The sequence below is a fragment of the Echiichthys vipera genome (genome assembly GCF_963691815.1).
Source record: "Echiichthys vipera genome assembly, chromosome: 4".
Classification (NCBI taxonomy): Eukaryota; Metazoa; Chordata; class Actinopteri; order Perciformes; family Trachinidae; genus Echiichthys; species Echiichthys vipera.
Window position 1 is genome coordinate 7,104,934 of NC_139829.1, and position 24,420 is coordinate 7,129,353.

At 41.7% G+C, this 24,420-nt stretch overlaps 1 protein-coding gene across 2 annotated transcripts in view; it reads right to left on the reverse strand.

Annotated features, from left to right (window-relative positions):
• rasgef1ba (RasGEF domain family, member 1Ba) overlaps positions 1 to 24,023 on the reverse strand; it is a 45,001-nt gene extending 20,978 nt beyond the window's left edge. Inside the window, exons 1-4 of one of the 2 annotated variants that reach the window (XM_083911652.1) lie at positions 23,922 to 24,023; positions 5,284 to 5,466; positions 4,845 to 4,967; positions 4,582 to 4,719 (exon numbers count right to left, since the gene is read on the reverse strand). In XM_083911652.1, the coding sequence (XP_083767778.1) occupies positions 4,582 to 4,719; positions 4,845 to 4,967; positions 5,284 to 5,460 (438 nt within the window). In that variant the 5' untranslated portion in view covers positions 5,461 to 5,466; positions 23,922 to 24,023. Of the gene's footprint in view, positions 1 to 4,581; positions 4,720 to 4,844; positions 4,968 to 5,283; positions 5,467 to 13,064; positions 13,366 to 23,921 lie in introns of those variants that run through there. The other variant, XM_083911651.1, reaches the window with a different exon arrangement.
• Positions 24,024 to 24,420: the final 397 nt, after the last annotated feature.

The window sequence follows — 24,420 nt, forward strand, 5'->3', positions numbered from 1 at the left end:
CAGTACAGAGAGAAGAAAAACAGGGATTCAAATAGCAGCAGGAGTCAAGATGGACTGGAGATCAGAGAGATGCTAAATTTATAATGAAATTAAACAGAGAAATGTAGCAAATCCTCACACTGGAGAAGCTGGAACCAGACTGTTTTGCTTGAAAGGGGAATGAAACAACCAACTGAATATAAACACTTTGGTTGATTTCTTAGTTTGGGCATCAGATTTTTCACTTTTGCTACCAGTCCTGGACTCTAAATTACGAATCCTACCAATGCAAAGGCAGATCCTGCCCTACCCTGTTTGTGATTGGCTAGTAATCGTTGCCTTTGTTGGTTGGGTTGGTTAGGTTTAGGCATGAGGAGTGAGATTCATTAAAGTTGGGATGAAAATATCAGGGAAAGCCAATCACATGCATAGAAGGGCAGGTCATGGTTTTGCCAAAGTAGGAAAACAGATATTGCGTCATGGACACAGCAGACAGCAGACTTCTTCAAGAAGAAGAAAAACATGAAGAACCTTTTTATTATGAGTCATCCAATGAACATGGAGTGATTAAAATGTATTGAAAATAAACATTAGTTGCAGCCCTCCATGAAACACTTTGATTCAGATGTTGTAATATCAGTGTAAACCCTACACACTCAGCTAATGCTTGACCACACTCCTGCACAGTTGGATAACAGTGAGACAATCGCTCCAGTTGCCACTTCAAAGACCTCCATCTGCCGCAGCTTCTGTCCCCTCTACAAACAGAGGACTGGCCAGGGTCGGATAAATATAGTCACAGATCTTGGAGACAACAGCACGCCTGACATTTCCAAGCAGAGGGAGTCACATTTGCTTATCAAATCTATTGGCGTTACGGCGGCGGGGTCCAGCACGGGCACACTGTTACCTCCGCTATCAACCCTGGCTGTGATCCTGAGGTGGCAGACGGCAGCTCACTACAGATCACCACAATGGAGTGTGCGGTTGCTTCATGCCATCATATAACTACAGGTCCTGCTTTTCTTGGCTGAGTGCTATTACTTCCTGTAGAGCACCACCTGACCCACACAAAGGCCCGACTGTTCATTATTGCTGCTTGGCTAACTTGCTAAAAACAGACAGTAAAAGGTGCATTGTGCCGTTTTTTTTCTAAATCTACAAAAACATCTATGCTGCCAAGTCACGATGAGACCCTCCCTACTACAGAACAGATTGGTGGATGTAAAAACTACTCTTTACATACCTCACAGCAGGAAAATCTGGCAAGATAATCTTTAGAAACCTCAAAATATTGGGTCTGATGTGTGTCAGGAAGGATGAACCACGCCCAAAATCAGCTTGATTCTCGTGTTTTGAGTGGCTGGTATCAGATGCATGAGAATATAGCACCCATTTGCTACAAGTACAGTCCCTTCTCAAGTCATTCCAGCCAACCACAAGTCAAGTCAAGTGTTTGTAAGGAATTTTCAGAGTTGCCTCTCTAAACAGTAAAGTCTAAAGTCCTTAAGTTAAATCTGACTTGAGCCAATGTCTGAAATCTCAAGTCTCAAATTCTGGAAATTGCTGACTTAAAGTATAAGAAATGAATCTGCCCCGTAGTCTTTTTTGTTTAAAGTACAATGAGCATTTTACTGTAAAACTGATAACTGATGTTTCATTGATGGTGCCAGTTGTTCTGCCATTGTCCATGTTGGGTCTTCGCAAGCAAGAGACAATGTTCCAACCTTCAGACCAATAAAGTTGTACCATCCAACCAAACCAGAAAAAAAGACACAGAAAGAAGTGTTTCAGTTCATATTTATCAACCATTACTCAAATGTTATCCAGATATTGAACTTCACAGGGCAACTCAAAACACAGTGCAGTGGCACTTTCCATTAAAAGGGTAGTGTGCATGCACCATTTGGATTAAAAACAGTAACATGTGTGCAAAGATCTGCCTTGCATCAACTGCACTAGACATCCAAACAGGATATACAAATGTGGGATTTGTTAAATGAAGCTAACTTATCATAATAAAGCAAAAAAGGAACTCAGTGCAAAATAAAAACTGCACATTTTGAGGGAAGGCAAGAACGCGGTACCATCCAATGAGGTCAGATCGGGATCACAGCACTTGTTTTCTTCTCGGCTGCTGCTGCTCTATATATCCAACCACATCCATAATGACAGTCTTACTACAGAGATCAAGGTCCTGGAATGTTTTGAGTGTGGTCTGGACATGACTTTGACCAGATGTTCGGGACATCTATTCTAGACTCAAACCCTTTCCCAGAGTGCGGTCAACTCGCTGAAGAATCAGCGTCTAACTCTGTACTCAAGACCTGCTTATGGTTAGACATTTGTGTTTCCTATTCATAACAAGTTTTTGGTGAATCTGTGAGAAACATGAATGCAAATTAGCTCTGATCAAACTCCCGCCGTTGTCATTTAACTACTTCCTTACACTTTAACTGCTGCACTTGTTCAAAGAAATGTCCTGTGACGTTAGCACTTCCCAGAGCAAGGAATCGTGATTTATTATCACGGGTTATCATTTATGGATAAATATGTAAACAATATCCCACTTCCTCAACGATGGCTTGTGGCAATTTGTGAACCAGAGGCACCAAAGTTTCCTTCATTTGAAGAATAGTTCTTGGTCACGCTGTGCTAATCACGAGCACACGTGCCTGTGGCTGACATGATACCACAGCACATCTGCAGGGTGTTGTAAAGTATTGTAAAAGGTTGCTTTATCAACACTACATACATCTAGTGTTGGGAAAGCAAAGAAAGCGCTTTTTTTCTCCTTTTACTGTCATTGTTCGGAAGGTTCTGTTAATAAAGGGTTATTTAAAAAGCAGCATCTCGCACAAAGCCATCTATTCATGATAACGTTTTACGAAGTATATTTTTTGCTGAGGTCTGAGGATGCTTTGAAGTTTCTAGGACAACAGCATAGGAACTAAAGCAGTCACACAGATTATTAGATGCATAAGATCAAGATGGAAAGAGTGAGAAATTAGAGCAAAAGTTTAAATCATTTCGCAATCTGCCCGTTCTGGTTCCACTTTTAAAAAAAATTAAAAGCTACAGCAAGGCTTCACTATTACCTAATAATGTGGCAATTGATAAGTTACAAAAAACACATGTGGCAATTAATTATTGTGCATGTGTTATTATCTTTCTGTTTCTGCCTCGAGACCAGAATTGAAGAAATATGTTTGGAGGGGTGGTGTTAGTGCTAAACCGCAGCGAAATCTACTGTGAAATCAAAAGATGTTTGTGTGACCAGCAAAATACATCACACGTGTCTATGAGCATGACTGAGGGAATGTGTATTACTTGTGGTTTAAGATGTATTTGTATTTGATGTATCGGGGGGTAGGGGGTATTGCACAAGGAAAGACATGGAGAGCTGTAAATGTGTCCAAGTGTCACTGAGAGACCTATTGATTTCTAGATTTAATCAGGATCAATACCCGTGCTTGTACTATTGATGAGTCATGTGGAAGCTGCATTTAAAACAGTGGGGGTGGGTGAGTTGCGTTTTACTCGTGTTGAGCAGCGGTAGGAGGGCTGTCTTTTGTCAGGACAGATGGAAGTTTGTGTCCTCCATCACTGTCTGGTCCTAACAAGCCCCAGCAACCTGATCATTAACCCACCCCCCCAAAGATACACACATGTAACTTGGACACGCAACTGATTCTTAAGCAGAACACACGTGTAACCATCAGGGTGTGCACTGAAAGAACCCTGATTCATGATTAACCCAATTAGTTGCCAAGACGTAAGCAAAGTGCAGTAAAAACATGGAGCAATAAGAACATTTTATATGAATCCTAAAACTTCAACTAAGAGGATGGTTTGAGGGGTACATTTAGCCGAGAGGCAGGAGGAAAGCAGCTAGCAAGTTTGGTATTTGATCAGAAATAGTTACACTACATAACTTCCTCGCAGAACTTGTTGTTTTCTCATTTATGTTAATAAGCCAATTCCCCCCAAATGTTTAGCTATTCCTTTGGGCGATGCCATACATGTAATCTTGGTGTTACGTTAGCTTATGTTAGCATTTCCTTTCATGTCACACAGAGCGTGTGTCATTGCTTGTAAAAACAACTTTTCTGTATCTAAATGTCTATCGGTGGATGGTCAGAAAATGCAACAAAGATAACAGAAGCCACAGGACCAAAATAGTTCTACCCCACTAAATAAACTTTGATCCAAACAGCGCAATAGAGTCTAAGCCAGTGACATCTAACTCCGCAGCAGTGAAACAATTCAAATGCTGCCTAGGAAGGAGTGCCACAGATGACAAAAAAGCCACCAAGTCCATGAACAATGGGGCTTTTCTCTCAATTCAGCCAGTCTCAAAAACTGCTTTGTTGCCAGAGATACCCCCCCCCCCCATCCACCTCCCTCCACTGCTATCTGCAAAAATCTGCCTGTGTGTAGCTTTGCTGCACGTGCAGTCTACAATACAGCACCCGACGGCTTGTGATAACACAAACATATAAACTATCCAATCAGCAGATTTGTCCTGCGTTACTCATTTAGTGTGGATAACTTTTCTGTTGCATGTCTCCTGTGAGCAGCATGAAGAAATATAAGACTGACCTCGTCTCCACTGGCCAGCCGGTGGGTCAGCTCCTTCAGGCTCCGCATCATTCTTTCGTCCCTGAAGTCGTATGGGAAGGTTTCCGTCCACTCTGTCAGCATCTGGAGGAGCTTGGGAGCGATCTTCCTGATTCTCATCTGAAAATGCAGGAGAACACACACAAGTATGGAGTGAGCAGTAGGGAAAACCAAAACTAGGATGTGTCAATGTATAGGTTCACAGCTAAGAGTCCTGTTGGAACTAGAAATGGGATATAGCGTACCTTGTCAGCTTGAGGATCACTGAGTCGCTGTTGCTCCATGCACAGATGACACACCTTGGACATGAGCTCATATGGGCGGATGAAAAGACGAGAGCTGAGCAGGAAGGTGAAGATGTACGTCCTCTGTGGAGAAAACAGAAAACTTGTTGACTATAAGAGTAATATGATGACGTCAAATTGATCACTTAAGTTTGAAGGTGGGCTTTAAAACCATCTTTTAAATATATAAACAGCATATTTCAAATTTTGAATCCCTGATATATAGAAAGAGAAAGAGATGAAAGAAAGACAGAAAAATAAATCAACTTTGGCACTGAACTGGGTCTCAAGGAAACAGAAAGGACATAATCAAAAAATTAATTGATCTCCTCACTTTGATGAAACGACAAAGGAAAAGAAACAACAAAGGAATAAAGTTTAAAAAAAAACAACAACTCACATCTGGATAATAGTCTGCAGTCGGGACCAAGTGGCGAATGAGGGCCTCCAGGGACCCGGATGCCAGGTTGTTGTCGTGATAATAGAGACCGGCGTAGCCTTCCTCCTTGGTCTGGTACAGGTTCCTGTTGTAGCTGCCGGTGTTCAGCTGCCCTGTGAACGGTGGTGTCTGAGGCATGTTGTCCTGCAAAGAGAAAGAGGACAAACACAGGACCGGTCAGTCAGCAACACTCTAACCTCTGCTCTGATAGACATTTCACCGCAGACGCTGATGCAGGGTGGCCAGACAAATCCAAAATAGCTCTCAGACACAAACACAGGCAAGGCAAAAGGTTCCTGGACGCAGTCAACTACCCTTATTCCGCTGGATCCCTGCTGCCCATCTTAAAAGGGTTTCTGGGTTTTGGGTTTTTAGTTTATTTGGACGTAGAAATGGTTGACTGAAAATGTTGAAATGCAAACTGTGGTTGAGACACAAAAAGCATGAGGGAGAAAAAAAAAGCTTGAGGTTCATGAGTCATGTGGATTACAATAAAAAACACTAGAATAGACAGCTCACAGTTGCTTGACCCAACTGAGCTTTACACGCCTTCTCCAAAGTCAGTCAAGCACTTTTTTAAGCACTTCAAGGTCCATTTACAATCTTTTCCAGCACCGTACAGCTGAGGTAATTCCATATTTATATGCTTAACACCAGTGTTTTCAGGGATTTCCAGCACCCGTACGAACCCCTTTTACAGGGAATTGAACCCTTCACTCTGGCAGTATTAGAGCCTTGCTCTACAGACCCATGACACGTTATAGCCTAAACATAGCTGCAGGCTAACAGTGTGTATCATCTCATTATCAGCATCCTTTAACTGATGAAAAACAACAAATTTCTCAGAAATCAAGAGCTCATAATTCCCATTTGATACTTCTATAAATCTGGTCATTCATTCAGAAGGTCTTCTGACTCACAAAGGGATGATTATTAAAGATCTGAGTATGTGTTTCAGAATGAAAAGTACACCAAAAAATGTGTTACAACTGTTCTTGGTCAAACTGAAACTGTGCAGGGCGTCATGACTCTGGGTTTACCCTGAAAGCACACTGTGTGATCACGTTGCCTGTTTACTTCCACTGCTGCTGCCATGTGGGCTTTGGAGGAGCGACTGTGTTCAGAAGGCAGAACAACTCATGATGCACGGTATGTATGACATGTGCAGGAGCATGTGGGCAGATCTGTGCTAAAAGGTGTTAGTGTTACTAACACTGAAAACAATATTAACAGAAAACACCGTATGGTCCATGTGATCATAGATTTGTCAATAAATCATCAGATACATGACTTCAGAACCATGAGGAGGTGCTCATTTTTGCAGACTAAAAAATATTGCACGCAGCTCACACACACACTTTCCCCTGTCAGCCTCCTGACCTCTGAACCTGGCACTCCGGCTCAATCCCATGCTAGGCAGACTTATGGCTAGGGGAAACACAAAGGGCCTTTTCACACTGGAGGGGGCTACTGGGTGCAACAACCCCACCCCCCACACACCATCACAGCCCTCCACACCCCTACCCTCTTGACAATATGCTGCTCCATGGCTGCCTGCCGAGTCAGGAAGCCTTTAAGGGCTGATGGACTGCGGTGCTGCCAGGCACAGATATGGGGATGCCAGGATGTATAAACTGCACCTGCCCACAGAGTTCAAGTCTATTTCAAATGCCCTGTGATGCGATTTTGGTTTGGAGGGAAAAAAGAAAACCAAAAAAAGGGACAAACTGACTGTCTGCTGATCAGACCAGAGGGTGAATTAGTATAACAGATATTTTGTAGCATTGAATCTTGAGCTCCTTTTAAACCTTTAAAAATCACAAGACACACTACTGTTTGTTTCTGCAGGAGCACACGGCTCGATGTAGAGCCTGTACCTAAGCAACCCCCTGTTTATGCATAAGTAAAACCTCCACACACGAGGCAATCCACCCACCCTCCACACTTTCACACACATGCCGCTCCATAATGCATGTGTGCACACACAGACCATTGCTATTATTCAGCCAGACAACCATGGTCATTTCCATGAGAAAGGCGAATGTAAGGAGTCAGAGTCACAGCGGCCCGAGCATCTGCTGCACCATGTGGCTTCCCCACAGAGAGGGAGAGTCTGATGGATGGACACCCTGGAAAAAGTCAACTTGCTTTTGGATCTTTGTTTACTCCACTGAGCGTCTTTTTTGCTGAACTTAAGTGCTCTTTTTCTTAGCAGCACTGCACCACAGATTCATTTAGTTACAGTTCCTTACCACAGCCATCTACTGTTCGCAAAGATACGCCACAGAGCACATCAACAGCAGCAGGTGATCGAGGACTGAGAACATGACTCGTTCACTTTTCCCAGCCGGGATCAAAAACCACCAACTCCCTAATCCCACGCTCACTTTCCCTACCACTAAAGGTGGGGGCTGTTGTTTTGGTTGGATGCTGAGCTCAAACGATGAGTCGATCGACAGAGAATTAATCAACTACTATTTGAATAGTTCCATCAATGTTTTTGAATCATTGTAAGTAAGGATAATTGCAGATTCCAGATTCCAGTTTTGCCAATGTGAGGATGTGCAGCTTTTCTTCATCTTATGGCATTATTAAATGAATCCCACAGAGTTTGTTTTTACTGTTCAGGCAAAATGAGCAATCAGAAGAGGACAACGGGGTCAAGTAAGGGTCAAGGTAAAGTAATAGGACAAATAATAATAATAATAACCAATAAAAAAAAATAATAATAACAATAATTCTAATGAGTTTCACACAGGGTGGTTTAGATTTTTTTATATGGAAAAAATGAGAATACTGGTATCAAAATAGGTACCTGGAAGTTGGTAGCTTTGACTTTTTGATGCTGTGCAGCAGGGTTGTAAATTACCAGTTTTATCATGATATCATAACATAAAACACCATAATATGATAAAATAACATATAGGATTATTTCAAAAACTAAACGCTATTTGCGGATATCACAGTCTGTGACACGACTGCCATTCAATTCAATTCAGGGACTTGCGACCGATATGAAAAAGCCACTAAAATATGATTTGACAACTTGATTAGTGAGCTCTTTGAGACACCTAAATGAAAAACAAACTATTCTTTTTTTTGTGTGTGTATATATATAAAGACTTGTCTTAAAAGATAAGTAGAGATATTTTCACTTTGAAATGACGATATTGTCAGATTGTTGTATTGTCTGTCAAGTCCAACCTTCATCTACCAAACTACTCAGAGCCACACGTCCACATCCTCTACAGGTGAAATGAACCTCAGAGATCACATACAGTAAAAGAATATGCTTTGTAAAATGTAATATTGCAACAGGTTGTACTGAACCTTCAGGATTGTGACATCACTCTCCCTCTTGGATGTCTTTGAAAAAGGCGAGAAGTTTGGATTACTCTCAAGCTGCCTGGGGCAGGTGAAGATAAAAGCAGTGCGTCTTCAACAGAAAAGAAATAACTCAAGAGGACACCATGAGATCAGATGTTGCACTTTGTCCTCTTCTCTAATCTCTCGTTCTCTAATAGAGCAGAGCTATTGCCTACCAGCACATGTAGTGTTGAGTGTTTTAAATGTCATCCTAAAGAAATATTTGTGCAGTTTATCGACACGCTTGCTGGAACTTCAAAAACTGGGTTAGAAATTTCGTCACAGAAAAAGTTTTACTTATGATTGTCACTGTTTGGACAGGTTTTGGCTAAAGTTCTATCAAAATTTATATTTAATCCACAAATATTAATGACGGTGTACTTTTTTGGAATTATTGTAGCGGTGCAAAACTGAAGTCAGCCTTCTTACCGAAAAAACGTTTTAACCACTTATTTTGTCTTAACAAGAGTTGTCAAAATGACATCTAATACTAATATCTTGGCCCTACTCGGACACCCCGACCTTCTCCTGTAAACACTGGGAGCTGCTGGTCGTCCAAACTTCAGTCCTCCACAATAGAACGGCATGCTTCAATAACTCCAAAATAAGATGTGAAAGCTCTTTAATTTACCATTTTTCATGCAAACCACATCCGGAGCTGAGCTGAGTGTCGCCCCAATGTTCCTTCTGATTTCTGTCATTGAAAGCCACCTTCGGCTACTAATTAGACATTTAAACGGCCAAGTAAATATGATATTTTTACATCGTAGATTCTTAGAAATGTGTTAATGAATTCAACTTGCACTTAAAAAATGCCAATGAGTTCATTTTTTTGCAATAAGAGGATACCACCGCCTCCTCCATCACTGCTATCTCTGTACTAAAGCCAAGAGTATCTGTTCTGTATACATGCCAGCTGTAGCCTTCACCATGATCCTAAAAACAAAAGCACATTATGCTTACAAGCAGCAACAACTGATTTACATTTGGCTTCCAGGTGTCTCTGTAGCAGCGAGCCTGTGGTGGTGAAGGGTGGGGGGAACCACATGTCAAGTCATCTGGCCTGACAAAAGCAAACTCTTAGCACGTTGCTGTTGATTTAGCGTGGCCACTGGCTGGGTGGCAGGAGAAGGTAAACAAACAAAATGCCACAGCTTGCCTCTCCACTTTGGGGAGGAGGGAGGGGTGTGTTTAGGTTGGATGGGTGGTTTTAATTATAGCCTCGCTGGCTGTGCGTGTAGCCATCTGCCTCAATGTGTAAAAAGAAGTCTGGTTTGGACTTATATTGGATTTAAAAACAGAGGATATTCAAATTTCTCTCCGTTTTCTCTCATTCATGAGTCCAAAGATGTGTTTGTACACAGCTGAAAAGCATCACGCTGTAAACTGACATACACATTGTTGCTTTGGGGTGAAAATGTCTTGCAATTAAGGAATTTTTGCCGACGTTATAATCCATTCGAAAAAAATAAATGGTAAAGTAATATAAAAATACAAATAAATGGTAAAGTACCAGCCTCTTTAACACCATTGTATTCTTAAAATATTTAAACTCAGGCCTATTTTTATGCTCATGCAGACAGTGTTCCCACTTTTTTAGACTTTTTTAAGAGTCAGCCGCTGATCATCACGTGGCACTCGTGTCTCTGGTGATTCAGGTATGTCTCGTGGTAGTCTTGAGGAGCTGGGACTTTCCTCCCAGTTTTTACACTTAAGGAAACTGAAAGATATCATGCTGATCATGTGTTGTAGCAACTGGAGGTGAAATACAAATTAAGAAGTTTCAGGCCACAATTCACTGAAAGGTTATAGAAATGTCAAAAGTATTTCCCTTTTTTTCACTCTGTGGGGACATTTTGAGACAGAAGGGCAGCAGCTTAAAAAAGCACCAAAACTTCCGGGGGAAATATCAGGAATAAAACCACCGCCGTTTACGTGAAATTACTTACTTGCTGCAGAGCCATCAGTAATGACACAGGTTTGCAGGTAATTTCGCCTCCAAACGTTTGGGTGGAGCTGCTTCCCCCAGAGGGAGAATGATAGAGCCTAGTCTTTTTTCGCTTGCTCAAAATACGAGCTATTAAAGAGCCGACAGAGGTTCTTCCCGCCCTGCCCACAGTGTTAACGACCGCCCGTGATGAGCGCCCATCAGCAGTTCAGAGGCTATAAAGAGAAAAAAAAGCCTAAACACAGAAAATCATTCCTGTTGTGCACAAACGGCCCAAGCGTTTACTGTTTAAAGCACTTTCCTGATGCCATTTTCCTGAGAAATTTCAGAGATCTTGCAGGAGTACACGGGTGAAAGCACTACATCCTTTGCGCAATGTGCTTGAGAAATGGTTTCCAGAGAAATGAAAGCAAAAGGAAAAAAACAGGTAAAAAGGTGTTTTGTTTTTGCTCCATTGGGGCTGGAGATGGAGGCTATAACCGAGGGGTAATGTGATGCAGGCACAGAGACAATATGAGGGTCCAACAGTAAATCAACCCCCCCTCCACTGCGTAAACACTTAAAGGCAGGAGGAATCTCACTCATCCATGGCTTGAGGAAATGAGGGTGAGAGATAGCCGAGTGGCTGCACAGGAGGGTGAAGTAGAGGCCACAGAGGAATAGTGGAAGTAGTCTAAATAAAGACGGCTGGTTGGCAGTGTCATTTGTAGCTGGTGTGTAGTCGGAAGTACTTAAAACTAAACTAGGCTGTAGAATATTAAGTAAGAATACACCTGTCGTAGGGCTGCTAGAACAGGGGAAAGCACCACATATTCAGACAGCAGCGAGAACGTCTCTGTTCTTCTTGGCTTCATCCACACCAATGACGAGTGTCGCGCTACAATCAGTGTTTTGACTTGGGCTAACGTTTGCAGCTGTGGCGCTGAGTGGTAGAAACCAAAACAAAAAAATCCCAGCTTCCATATAGGATCCTGTCACCTGGTGTCATCAGTCCTTGACAGCCACATCAATTCCCCTCCTGCAGACACTAAAGCATCCTGCACAGAGGGGTGCTACAGCAGAAACAACAGCTTTATGGCTTCTACCACTGATTCTACCCATGGATCTTTAAGAAACAGAGTAAACAACTTGGCTTCAACAAGATGAAGAACAGGCTGGGACTAGATAAACGTCACATTACAACTTGTGTGTTTGAGGTAGGACACTTCCCGAATGGGAAACTTAGGGTATTGAGGCTGCATTGAAGATGCCTATTGTGGACAGTGAAATCACCATTTCCATTGACCATTTGCAGGTGAAAGGCTTCCACTCATCTGTGTCAAAACTGGGTTACATAAGGTTTAATTACATTGACACAACTATTAATTCACCACATTTAAAAGAGTGTACTTTAAACATAGAGTCAGGACTTGCTTCACATTCATTTTAAAACAAGAGTTGCCTATAACCAAGCTTTCACTTTTCAACCAGATTTAACCCATAAAGCGCTCCACAAAACAAATGCATTTACAACTCCATCCGCTTACAGCTCAACTGTAGCTGGGAGCACAACTCTTTTCATTTCCACAGCTCTTCATGCAATTTGCACAATTACATCACCACTTGCACAGAAAACAACATCAGGCATCCTGTGACTTCCAAAAGAACCATTGCCCCCAAATCATCCCATCTTCTGCATTTTGCACAAACAAAGCCCACCACAAACAAGACAACAGTACAGTGGCAATCATGCAATTCACAGCAACAATAACTCATTCAAGTGTTTTCAGAGGACACACTGTCCTGCCAAATCACCAATAAACCGGTTTAAACATGTCAGCACATTAAGGGAACCCCAGTGCATGCTTGTACTTCAGAGCAGTGGCACGGAAAAAGAGAGAAAAGAGAGGACGCCGGAGTACTCGGGAGAGATGCGGGATTAACTTCACTGATCCCTCACTGTCTTGCAGGAGGAGGAGAGGTGGAGAGGGAAAATCCTCTTAACTAGAAGGTAGCGGGGGTTAAAAATAGTCCACCATTGACACTAATTTCAACCATTCCATTACGGTGGTACTGTTAAGGGCTCACTTAAAATGAAAACATAGACACAGCTAGTTGAACTCAATTTGGCGCACCATTACTCTGAGTTTGTTTTGGTTCTGGAGGGGACATATTTCGATTTGGAGTCAATTAAGAAGCACTGCCAGCAATCACTACAGTAAAGGGGCGATGTAAACACAAGAAACCCAAGCTGCATTGTATTCATATTTGCAGTTAAGTTGAGGAAAAGAGCATTTGAGATCAGTTCGTTTACAAACGACGGAAATTAAGTGCGCTCTTTCCACCACCTGCGCGCATTTTGGACAGGCTCCACACCGGGGTCTCCGAGGAGCACACAAACAGCATAACATTCAACACAACATTCCCACAATCAACCCCCACAACTCACCCCAACAATCAGTCCTCCAGGTGCGAGTTCCCCCTCGTATCCTTTCCCCAAAGTGCGCGAAACAGCGGAGACTTTCCCCTGTTACATGTGAATAAACCGAGGCGGTGAAAGCCAGCAGTCCGTCCCTGCTCCGGGCAACTCACTGCAGCATTATTCAGGTGGAAATGCAGGGGTAAAAAAGAAAATTCTCTGTTTCACAGCAGCGGGGTTGTTCGGAGAAGAAGAAGAAGAAGAAGAACCCGCCTGAGGTAATGAATGGATGGATAGATGACAGCTCCGGCCTCGCCGCTGCTGCTGCTGCTGCTCTGCCGCTTTCTCTTGTGCGTCTGAGCTCTGGAGCCGCGACCAGACTCCAGACTTTATTGTGAGGGGAGAGGCAACAACCAATCAGAGCAGAGAACACCCTCCAACACCACCGCCCCCCCCCCCTCTCTCTCTCTCTCTGTCTGTCAACCTCCCCCTCTTTTGTCGTTTTCATTTCTCTTTCTCTCTCAATGACGTTTCTTCCATCGGTGTCTTTCTTCCTCTTTTGTGTTTCAATTCAGTTTGCTTTCTGTAATTAGGCGAAAGGAAAGCCCGATGAAGGGTTTTTCCAAAGCATTTTCTTATTATTTGTTCTTGATTGTCAAGTTATACAGTTTACATCATCATGTGTCTGTTGTTGTGTTACATTTACTGTATTTTAATGCACCTGTTGTTGTTGTTGTTGTTGTATCGAGCTACGCCTTCCACTTTGAGATTAGTAAATATTAGTAAATATTAGTAAATAATATATCTATCATTTAAATCCAAAATAAAAAAAATCAAAGCTACAGCATAACAAATATCGATAACCTTAAAGGCACTTCACCGATCAGCCGCAAATCTCGTGCAGTGGTAAATGAAAAGAGCAAATGGACCCAGAAATGTGAGGAGGGTCGAGCTGAGCTTTACGTACGGTGGAAACACGGCAAAAATCAGTAGGATTCATCCTCTGGTGACCATGAATGTCTGTATCAATCGTTCTGATTCAGTCTGGACTAAAGAGGTGGACCCACAGGCATTGGTATACATTGGTATCATTACAGCAACGCTGCCATCATGGCTAAAAACTCTTAATCAAATCCAAACCAAGCCCCCTCCACAGCAATTTCCTTGCTAATCCAATAAGGAAGTGCCATAACTTGTACTTCGCCGAGTGGCCACTAGGGACACGTTTCATAATAGAGCAAGTGCATGCTGGGAAATGCAACTGTTGGTTTGGTGTTTTCTGGATGATAAATATGGTGTATTCAACTCAAAATTGACTAATTAGGTTTTTGAGGCATGGGAGGTTTGTGTATGCGTGAGTTTATGTACTGTAATAAGGTAAAAATCAGGGCAGCAGGTGGAACAGCAGGGTGTCACTTCAAAGTCATTTGCGTCCCACCAAAGCAAACATACTAAACCTACACGGTGGTTTGAGACGCCAAATACTAAACTGCAAAGTTACAGGTTTGATCCAAGCCCCAATCACAGCTACTTCCTGGTTGATCGAATAAGGAAGTGGCAAAAACTGCAGTTTTCAGAGTGTCCACTAGGAGAAGTTTGCACAATAGAGCAGTTTCTCATTGACCCCCAAGTTAAATAAACCATTTCACTGCATAATTGAACCTATTTAAGGCCTGGTACAAAGAAACATTCTAGTCTTTATGTGTAGGTCATATCTCCATGACAAAACTGAGGGGGGTGATTTTTTTTTCTATACCAGGCTAGTTTTTATTTTATTTTATTGTATAATTAGGGGCGTGGCCTCTTGAGTGACAGCTAGCCTCTGGCCCTCACTTCTCACTTCAGATGGACGTATCTCCCTCCCCCCAATGTCACATACATGCCCTTTTTTGGTAAGAGGAATTGAGGCGGAGTCAAAGTCTGACAAGTTGGGGACTCCTGTAGGCGAGGGCGATTGGATCAAGTTGAGAGAACGGGCATCGACGATGAAGCTATGTCCATTTTTCATACAGTCTAGGGTCAAAACATGTGGCAATAATATATAATAATAATGCATTAATTCTAATATTGTGTATTATAAATCTAGTGTGTGATCTGTGTGTGATCTGTGTGTTCACTGCGACCTGTCGAGGAGCTAAAGAGGAGAACTGGCTCTGAGCTGACTCGGTCACAACTTCACACTCAGCCATAAATATTTTAAATCTATTCTCTTCACTTTTCTCGCTTCACCTCCCTCTTTTGCCCCCTTTTATCCCTCCTTTCTCATCTCCATCCCACCCCCCACTCTCTCTCTCTCCCTCTCTCTCCCTCTTCTGTATGTCTACATGCTTCAGTCGAAGTTCGAGCCATGTAAATTGAACCTCTGTGACCGCCAAATGAAACAAATTCTAATTGTACAGATTATATCAGTAATAAAGCTGTTGCACAAAATGAACCCGAACAGCTGAGTCTCTTTCTCTGTCCCCCAACACAACAAAATATCCTGCTTAGTTCTTCAAATGTTCAATTGTTTGTCCAAATAATTCAACGTGACCGCCAAGTGGGCGGCACATGAAAAGGAAGCTTCCTTTTGTAGGGAATTGAAAAATGTGTTCAGATGAAATGAAATAAACATGTAAACCACGATCCTATTTAAATGTATTAAATCCTTTGCTGCAGCATTGTCTGCCAAACTATAATCACTGTGGAGTTATACAGAGGACATTGTGTGGTTATTAGTTCAGTCTATTTCATTTATTTAGTTTTCATTTAACCAGGCAGGTCAATCAAGAATGAATTCTCATCCACAAGAACAACCTGGACAGAAGAGAACATGCTATTTTACTCTTTTATGTGTGAGCACAAAAGCTTATTTTAATTTGTTTGCAACGTCCCCGAGTGTCCTGCTCATCTTTAAACAACGGAAAATACAACAAGACTGAACAATGTTTTCCTCTAAAGCCAAATGTCATTGTAACTCCTGGTACTCCAAACATTAAAGAAATGTGACTTGTACAAAAGACTACATACTGGATGTTTGTTTGGCCGTAGAATTGTTTGTGCTCGACTGAGTAATAAGCCACGGTATATAAAATAACAGCAAATCATCCCAAATCTCATCAACATGCAGAGGTATTACGCAATCTGGTATTAGTGGCGATCTACGCATATGTACTAATCCAGCTTTACTCTTGCTTAAATGACACAACACAGAGTTTGACCACAAAGATCAGGATTGCAGTCACTATGTTGGACACAAGGACAATATGGTATGTTGGCAACAAATGGTCAGGCCTGAACCACATTTTTTCATAAACCTCAAGAAAATGAATGGAAAAAAGTTTAGATTTATGATTTGAGTTGATAGAGAAACAGCATAATTGTGTGTATTATATTATTGTATTTTGAAAGAGTTAGCAAGAACTTGAATAGGGCTTGATTTAAAAACAATAACAATAGCAATACCCTTGAAGTGATATACAGTAGCCTAGATACCAATAGAGGAATATTTAGAGTAGAAGGTAGTTGCAGGAGAACAGTATGTTGGTTTTGGTCTATTCAAGGATCTGTTGACAGAGAAAGAAAGCCTTCAGTATCCTGTAAGTATTCATGTGTCTGGTTTTAAACATGCCTGGATAACAGAATACCAGCCTGACCAGTATTGATTACGGTTTGGTTTCGGCATTTCAAAAGCTAAAGGAAGTGGGGCTTCTCCAATCTAAATCGTTCACACTCCTCGTACCTTCGGGGCAGCCTGTGTTGAATGACAGAGTGGAAAGATTTCCACTTTTGTTTATTCAGGTAACAATCAGCATGGGGGCAGCTACAGCCTGGAGGTCTAATAAATAGGATTCTGTGAGTGTGAGTGTAAATCAGGCCAGCACAGAGAAGGTCACTCTGGGTTAGAGCAAAGATATATTACAAATCAGACCAGTCCCAGTACTGCAAAAAGGGTACAATATGTCTGCAGATTCATTTGCATGCTGTGTGACTGAAGACATCAGATGGTTACTCTTAGAGTAGAGAGAGGTAGAGAGGTAGAGAGAGGTAGAGAGAGGTAGATAGAGGTAGAGAGAGAGAGAGGTAGAAAGAGAGAGAGAGGTAGAGAGAGAGAGGTAGAGAGAGAGAGAGGTAGAGAGAGGTAGAGAGAGAGAGAGAGAGAGAGAGAGAGAGAGAGAGAGAGAGAGAGAGAGAGAGAGAGAGAGAGAGAGAGAACACTTTATGTTTGTGCTACATTTGCCATATAGCTGCAACATGGAGCAGTGAAGATAGACATCAGGAATTCACAGTAAGGGGTTTCCACATCTGGGCCACCCCCGTAGCAGCCAAGTCCCAGTTCAGTGTCTTGCTCATGGACACTCAAAAATCCAGGGTAATGATAACCACTTTTTTTTACACTGGGGGAACTAAACTTGTGACTTTCTGGTTGATATAACCACATCTGCACTGCCAACAAAAGCAATAAATAATTCTTTGCCAAGATATTTATATGTTACTTTGCCGCATTAATGTCTGAAGTGTGACAGATCGACTTTCTGTTGTGGGTAAATTTCATGTCAGTAGCTCTTTATGTAACAGTGATGCAGATCTCATATACTGTATGTAAAATGTCTTGACATTAATTATGTTTGGCTTGACAATTTTGCCCTTAAGCTTTCATTTAAGGTCTTGGAGTTCAAATTTGTTTGGAAAAAACATGAAATCAGTTTAATCACTTACAGTATATCTAGACAGATTTTACTGTATATAGGGATTCCGACGCTATTGGTTGTAATTATACTGCAGTCAACTGTAAATACGATAAAAAAGGTTATTATGACAGCAAAGACATATGTCAAATTTATAGTTGTCATTGACATTTGTGTTTCTGTTGTCTCAAAGGAACTCTACCCCCGGATGGTTCACTTGCAATATTGCTCAGGTAGCATTCTAGATATGTAGATATACGCTAAAAATAAGCGATAAGACCCCTTTTCCATTGCAAGTAGATAAAAGTGGTTACTATTTTAAAATCTATATCTTACTTAGTCAGTCTCTCTTTCAAAGTCAGTGCCCACTTATTTGAAAATATGTTCGAGTGCCGCTTGTGCAGAGACAGGTAGAATTTGTGGATGAAATGGAGTTACTGATAGAGGAGCATTTAACATGTCCACACCCAGGTGATAAATACCTGACAACAGCAAAGACATTTGTCCCAGGAATGAATGCAGATTGTTACCTTAACCATTCACACTTAATACAAAAGTCAGGATTTAGTGGGTGTTACTGGGTTTTCCATCCATTGGGAAAGCGCCTTAACAGAAGTGTTGAAGTTGTCACTTTGGTTTTGTTGCGACTTTAGCAGAGTGTCAATATTGACAGCCAACAGTGCAGATTGAGGGCCCGTCCACACGAACACACGTTTTCCTGTAACCGCACAACTTTAGTATCGTTTTGGTCGACCATCCACACACAGCCGGCGTTATTGGAGCCTGAAAACTGTATTTTCGAAATAACGTCCCAGAGTGGGAAGATTTAAAAAAAAAAAAAACCCTCATGGCGTTGTCGTCTGGGCGGTGAAACCATATACTTTGTTAACAATGCAGTCATCGCCCCACCTCTGGCCTCTATCACAACAACAGTGCTGCTGCGTTACAGCAGAGACACAGACCCATAGACTGAACTGGACTCTGAGCCAATTGCATGAGAATGAATTAGGCTGACCATATATTTCTCCCTTTTCCCTGATGGTCTGAATAAGAAGCTAAATTGGTCACTAGTCGCTTTTTATAAAAAAAAGTTGCCAAAAAGGTCGCAAAAAGTAGCGAGACAGTGCCCGCCTGTGAGCGCTTTGGGACAGGGAAGGGGCTCACAGCAGCATCTGCTGCTCAGTGAGGACACTAACTACAGAGTGATTTGTGCATCAGAGTCCTAAACATCACAAAAGTCTCCACTAACACCAGAAACAGTCGACAGATTTCTGTCTGGGATGGAGGAGGATTTGGGAAGTCACCAGATTTGGAGAGAAACTCTCCGGTGTTTGTATTCTCCACAGCGTCTCTCCGTCTCTTCTTCTCCGTTGTTGGTGTATTTCTGTGGAAGTTACAGCGCCACATCCAGGCCTGGCATGTGTACTGCAGCGCTTTAAGCCGGTTTCACGTGGATGCAGATATTTCTTGAGCCGAGTTTGTGTGGACGTAAAACTTTTTAAGAAGGACGGAAAAAAAGAAAAGGTAATTTTCGATCGTGTGGACGTACCCTAAGACTTTTCCATTGGTACCAAAAAGCCACCCTGTTGACAGATTCCAGTGAAATCAGTTGAAACCAGTTGAAAATGTTTTAATTTATTTATATAAAAAGGTTGAAATAGTTCTATTACATTTGGTGAAATCAGCTGAGAAATACGTTCATCCAGATATTGTGAAAGAGAACAGAGAGAAAATAAATCTCCTTCAACTGGAGTTTCCTCTTGTTAGCTCTCCGAAAATGACTGGTTGTCTCAACAACAAAATAGATATGGCATGTTTTCTGGTAACTCAATAAATAAATAAATAGTCTATGTGAAATAAACACATAGTTAAGCCTATTTTTCTCATTTTTATTAAGAACGTTAGTGCGAAATGCACAAGTCAACATTATGATGGAAACAATATAGAGAAATATAAACTGCAGACATTTCTATATTTTTTTGACAAAATCGATGTTGACATATTGCCCAGCCCTAGTTATCATTTAACAGTCATCTTCTTTTTGATATTGAGAATGTGTCCTCACGACACAGCGCCTCGCCCCGGATATCATGGTATTCACCATCTCGGAAGGGTCCCATCAAACGCATTCTTTGTTTTGGTTGGCAGAGGCTGAACTCATTCAGCTTGCATTCAAAACCAAGCCTAACAAGAACATTTACTTCTTGCTCTGTCTCACTCTCAGGGGTGAAAGTAGGCCGGAACTGGTCAGTACGGCGTAACACTAAAAGATTTGGAGGGAGTACGCCGTACCGTAAGAAAAATATACTGTCTCTGAAAAAATTGCACTTGCACCCTGACAACACACCTGCTAACGTCAAATTAGGAAGCAACACGTTTTCCCGAATATACATTGTATATAAGTCGTTTTGAACTGTCTCTGAATTGTGTCTGAACCTTCAGTGCATCGTTTCACTCGACAGAGAGTGAGATAGTTCACGTACTGCTAAACCATCCTGCTCCAACATGTGCAGCTGGTTTCCAGTGTTTTAGTTACCAGACATTTGTTGCAAAATCTCCGAAATAATAACAACATATACAGAAAATATGTTGATGTTTCAATCTTCTGTTTTTATGTGCGCAGTGTTTCGCTGGACAGACAACGACCCCGCAGCGCGCATACGGCTTAACCAGATCTTGTGCCAACGTGTGCAGCTGGTTTTCAAAGTGTGAAAAGTCTGAGACTTTCACACTAGCAGTGTGATTAAAAAGTACTAGAGCCATAAGAAGTCCTGGTGAAAGCTTGTTAAGAAGACTGTAATAAATAATGAAGTGTGTTTTAGGGTGTGCACGCTATGCTCACTATTGGTCATTATGATAGTACCGGCAAGAAATAAAAACTACTTTCACCCCTGCTCACACTGTTCATGGCCCTAGCCTTACCAGAACTGATTTGTCCACTTCGAAGTCCACAACAGACACCCACTGGGCTAAAATCGAATAACAACTTTACATTAATAAGCATTACAAGGTTCAAAACATGTCAGCCAATTCGTATGGGTCAACACCGTCTATCTGCCAGCTTCGCTAAATATCTCTGCTCGGCGCTGGTTGTAAGTTTTTCCATGTAAGAACCCTTTCTTTGCCTTATTCTTCTCCATCTCTGCACAATTGTCTTGTCATATCTTAGTTTAAACACAGTGGTTCTGTCTCTATATGCTTCCAGCTGCATTCTCTGGTACAGTGTTGACCTGGCAACCGATAGCGTGGGATTACAACATGGCGAACGGGCTCAAATTGGCACGTATCTGCTCATACTAGTACTCTCAGACTCTTGGTTTTTGAGGGTCTTTTCCTGAATTTGTCGCTCCATATGAGTCAGGGTTAAGGCCTTAACGAAGCTGCCCTGAATGTGGCTTATCAGTGCCGTTATTTGGTTCCACCTGAGCTTGAATACCGATGTAAAGAAAATTCTTGATGTGTTTGCATCCTAATGTCCGTCTTTGTCTGTGGTATGATTTGGACCAGTTGGTGGCTCTGCTATAGTCTGTCTGTTCCCACATTTACACCCCTGTTCTCTGGCGAAACTGGTGAGGAGCTCCAGGACTCTGATCTCATGCTCCATGCGAGCTTTCTCCCTCCTCTCTTCCCTCTCAGCAGTCTCCTTCTGCCGGCACTCCTCTCTCTGCATCCACCGGGCGAGGAGATCCTGATGCCAGCGAGCCTGCTCCTGCCTCTGGCTCTCCAGCTGCACCAGCACACCCCGGGTCTCCGACACCAGCCGTTGAAAGCAATCCGACAGGTGCTTGAGGGCGGGTTCCATGCAGGAGGACTCAGGGTGAGGGTGGCCAGAGGAGTTGGGGCTTGGATCTGGGGGCACAGGGAGAGGGGAGGCGTAGTTTTGGGTAAGAGGGGGAGGTGGAGGAGCCAGTGGAGGTTGGACTACATGTGGGGAAGGAGTGCTCAAGCGGTCATATGTACCTATGACACAGGGTACAAATCGATCCAGGTATTAGATTATTACTGATGACAGGAATATCATTGGAGTAGAAATTATTAGAAAATCAATGGTCTGCTGCAACTATTTTAATAATCACTTTAATAATTTTTTGTAACTTATTTTCAAGCAAACATTTGCTAAAATTGTCATCCTATGCACAGAAAAAACAGCTACACTTCTAAAATGATATTAGCTCATACATACCACTCATTTGACGATGTATGGATGATTCCAGATAAACTTCATGGTGTCGCTGTGGGAATCCTGTATTGCTGAACTCAAACTCATCAGTTGAATCTTCCCTGTCCTCCAACTTGATTTCAGAGTCGAGCTGCCACGGCTGACAGCCTCCTCTCTCCTCTAAAGAGCTCAAACGTTGTTTTCCTGTCCTCCCCAAAGAATCAAAATGGTGTCCACTAATCTCAGTATTAGTATTTAGATTTGGCTGGATATTTCCTATCCTGTCAATAGAGTCATGGTGATGCTCTGCCATCCGTTCTTGAGGAAAGAAATAGGGCCGTCCTTCCCCTCCCGCTGATCTCCGGCCCAACACAGCATCCATCTCTGCAAAATATTTAAAAGTGCAAGGCTGTGAGCTGTCTGCGCTCCTCTGTAGTTTGGCTCTCACGTAGTTAGCCTTCAGAGTTTTGACCCGAAGCCGACACTGGTGTGGACTGCGAGAGAAACCCATTTCACTCATGCGGGCTGAGAGGTGTTTGAAGACGTGCCGGTTGCGAAGGTTTTCTGCCAGACTCTTCTGGATGCGCTCATCGCTCCACGCGCACAGCAGCACGTGAGTTTCCTCGACTGTCCAGTTAACCGAGCGCTCAGCTTCTCGTTTTCCTGTACATACAGAAACAAAGCTGAATATAGTGAACATCTTCACAGCCGATGCTGGTGGTCTCGGGTAATGTTTCATAAACAGGCCTCATTAGATGGCCATGTGCAAGCCTAACTGACTCTTTATTTGATTTTGGCAAAGGACCACTTTCTGGGAAGAGGTTTGTACAAATCTATAGAAGAGGAGCGTTATTCAGTGCACATTGCCTTTGCATGTCGGAAAAACAACTTCAATGTTAAAATAATGTCTTCACACTGACATCAAAACACACATTTAATCAAATCCAATTAAAATGGATTAAATTAGGATCAAACTGTGGTCCAGCAGATGGTATGTTTTGGCAGGTAGAAAACTAAACTCAGTTTTGTACCAAATCCAACAGATCTGCAAAAAGTCACAACTTCATTATTGAGTTACTTACTTCATCATTCATCTTAGAGAGGTGTTGATTCACCTGTATAGTCATTTTGTAGGCAGCAGTTTGTGAGGCCGTTTAACTACATTGCAATATGCTGACAGGTGTTACTTTCTAAATAACTTGGACATACTCACAATATAAAATTGGTGGGAAATATTAGAAACACCTTCAAGTATGATGCCCTTCAGGTTGTTACAAGTACTAATAGCTTGATGAAATGATATATCTACATTTCATAGTATCAAAAGTACCAGAGCTAAAAAAAAAAAGAAAAAAAGAAAAAACATTCACTGACTTTTTCCAAGCTAGCACTGTGCGCAGGTTGTTAAATACAAATAATAATTTAAAAAAAGATGTTATTTGTTTTCCCAGGAGCAGGGTTTCTTTTTTATATTGTATTGTATTGAAGTTCTTGTTGTATTGAACATTCTGATATTGTGACAACCTTAGATAAAACACTTCTCTAAAACTGCATTACTTCTAATTAGATGGACCTGATAAACCGACAGCTGTGTGTACATCACTGTCTGAAATGTACAGGAGTGCAGCCACAGCAGAGTACACTTCATATGTAAAACAGGCGTCAGTCATCCTTTAAAATTCCCTTTTTACGTAACGTTAGAAAGCTAGGAAGCTGTTAGCCGACACTGAATGCTAGCTGTCAGCTATCAGATGAAAAGTTGGGTTAGCCAGCAAGCTATTTCAGATACACACCAAATAATACTTACATTCTAACACTGTCCGCAATTTAAAGGGCTCAGGGTGCCTTTGTACAAGCCGGATAATTAACAACAAATGTTTCAACAGCTTAATAAGTGAGTGAAAACAAACTAGAAAGATAGTTATGCCCTCTGTAACAAACGCAGCTTAAGATAGCTAACTGACTAGCTAGCTAACTTTAGCCACATGTTTGTTTGTTTCTGCCTCTCTTCTGTCTATTAAACAACAACAAAAACATGTCTGTTGCTTCAGTGATTCTTACTTTTGGTCGTTGAAACGGAGCTGGTAGAGTTGATCATCGGAGGATTCATTTTAACGGTTCTGTAAGAAATGTAAACAATCCTCTCTCTCCCACACATACCGACGCTCCTCTCTTCCGGGTGACGCCGAGTTGTGCGTGTGACGTCGCATGACGTATGGTAGAGTTGTGTTAAAATATAGTTATACTGGTTCCGATATATTTTTAGATGAGATTTTTTTATGACAAGTATGACTTTGATTGTAAATATATATATATATATATATATATATATATATATATATATATATATATATATATATATATATATCTACAGTATATCTATTTCTATATATACACGGTATATACACACACACACACATATACATATATATATATATATATATATATATATATATATATACACACACATACAAACACACACACACACATATATATGTATACACATACACACACATACACACACACACACATACACACATACATATATATATATATATAT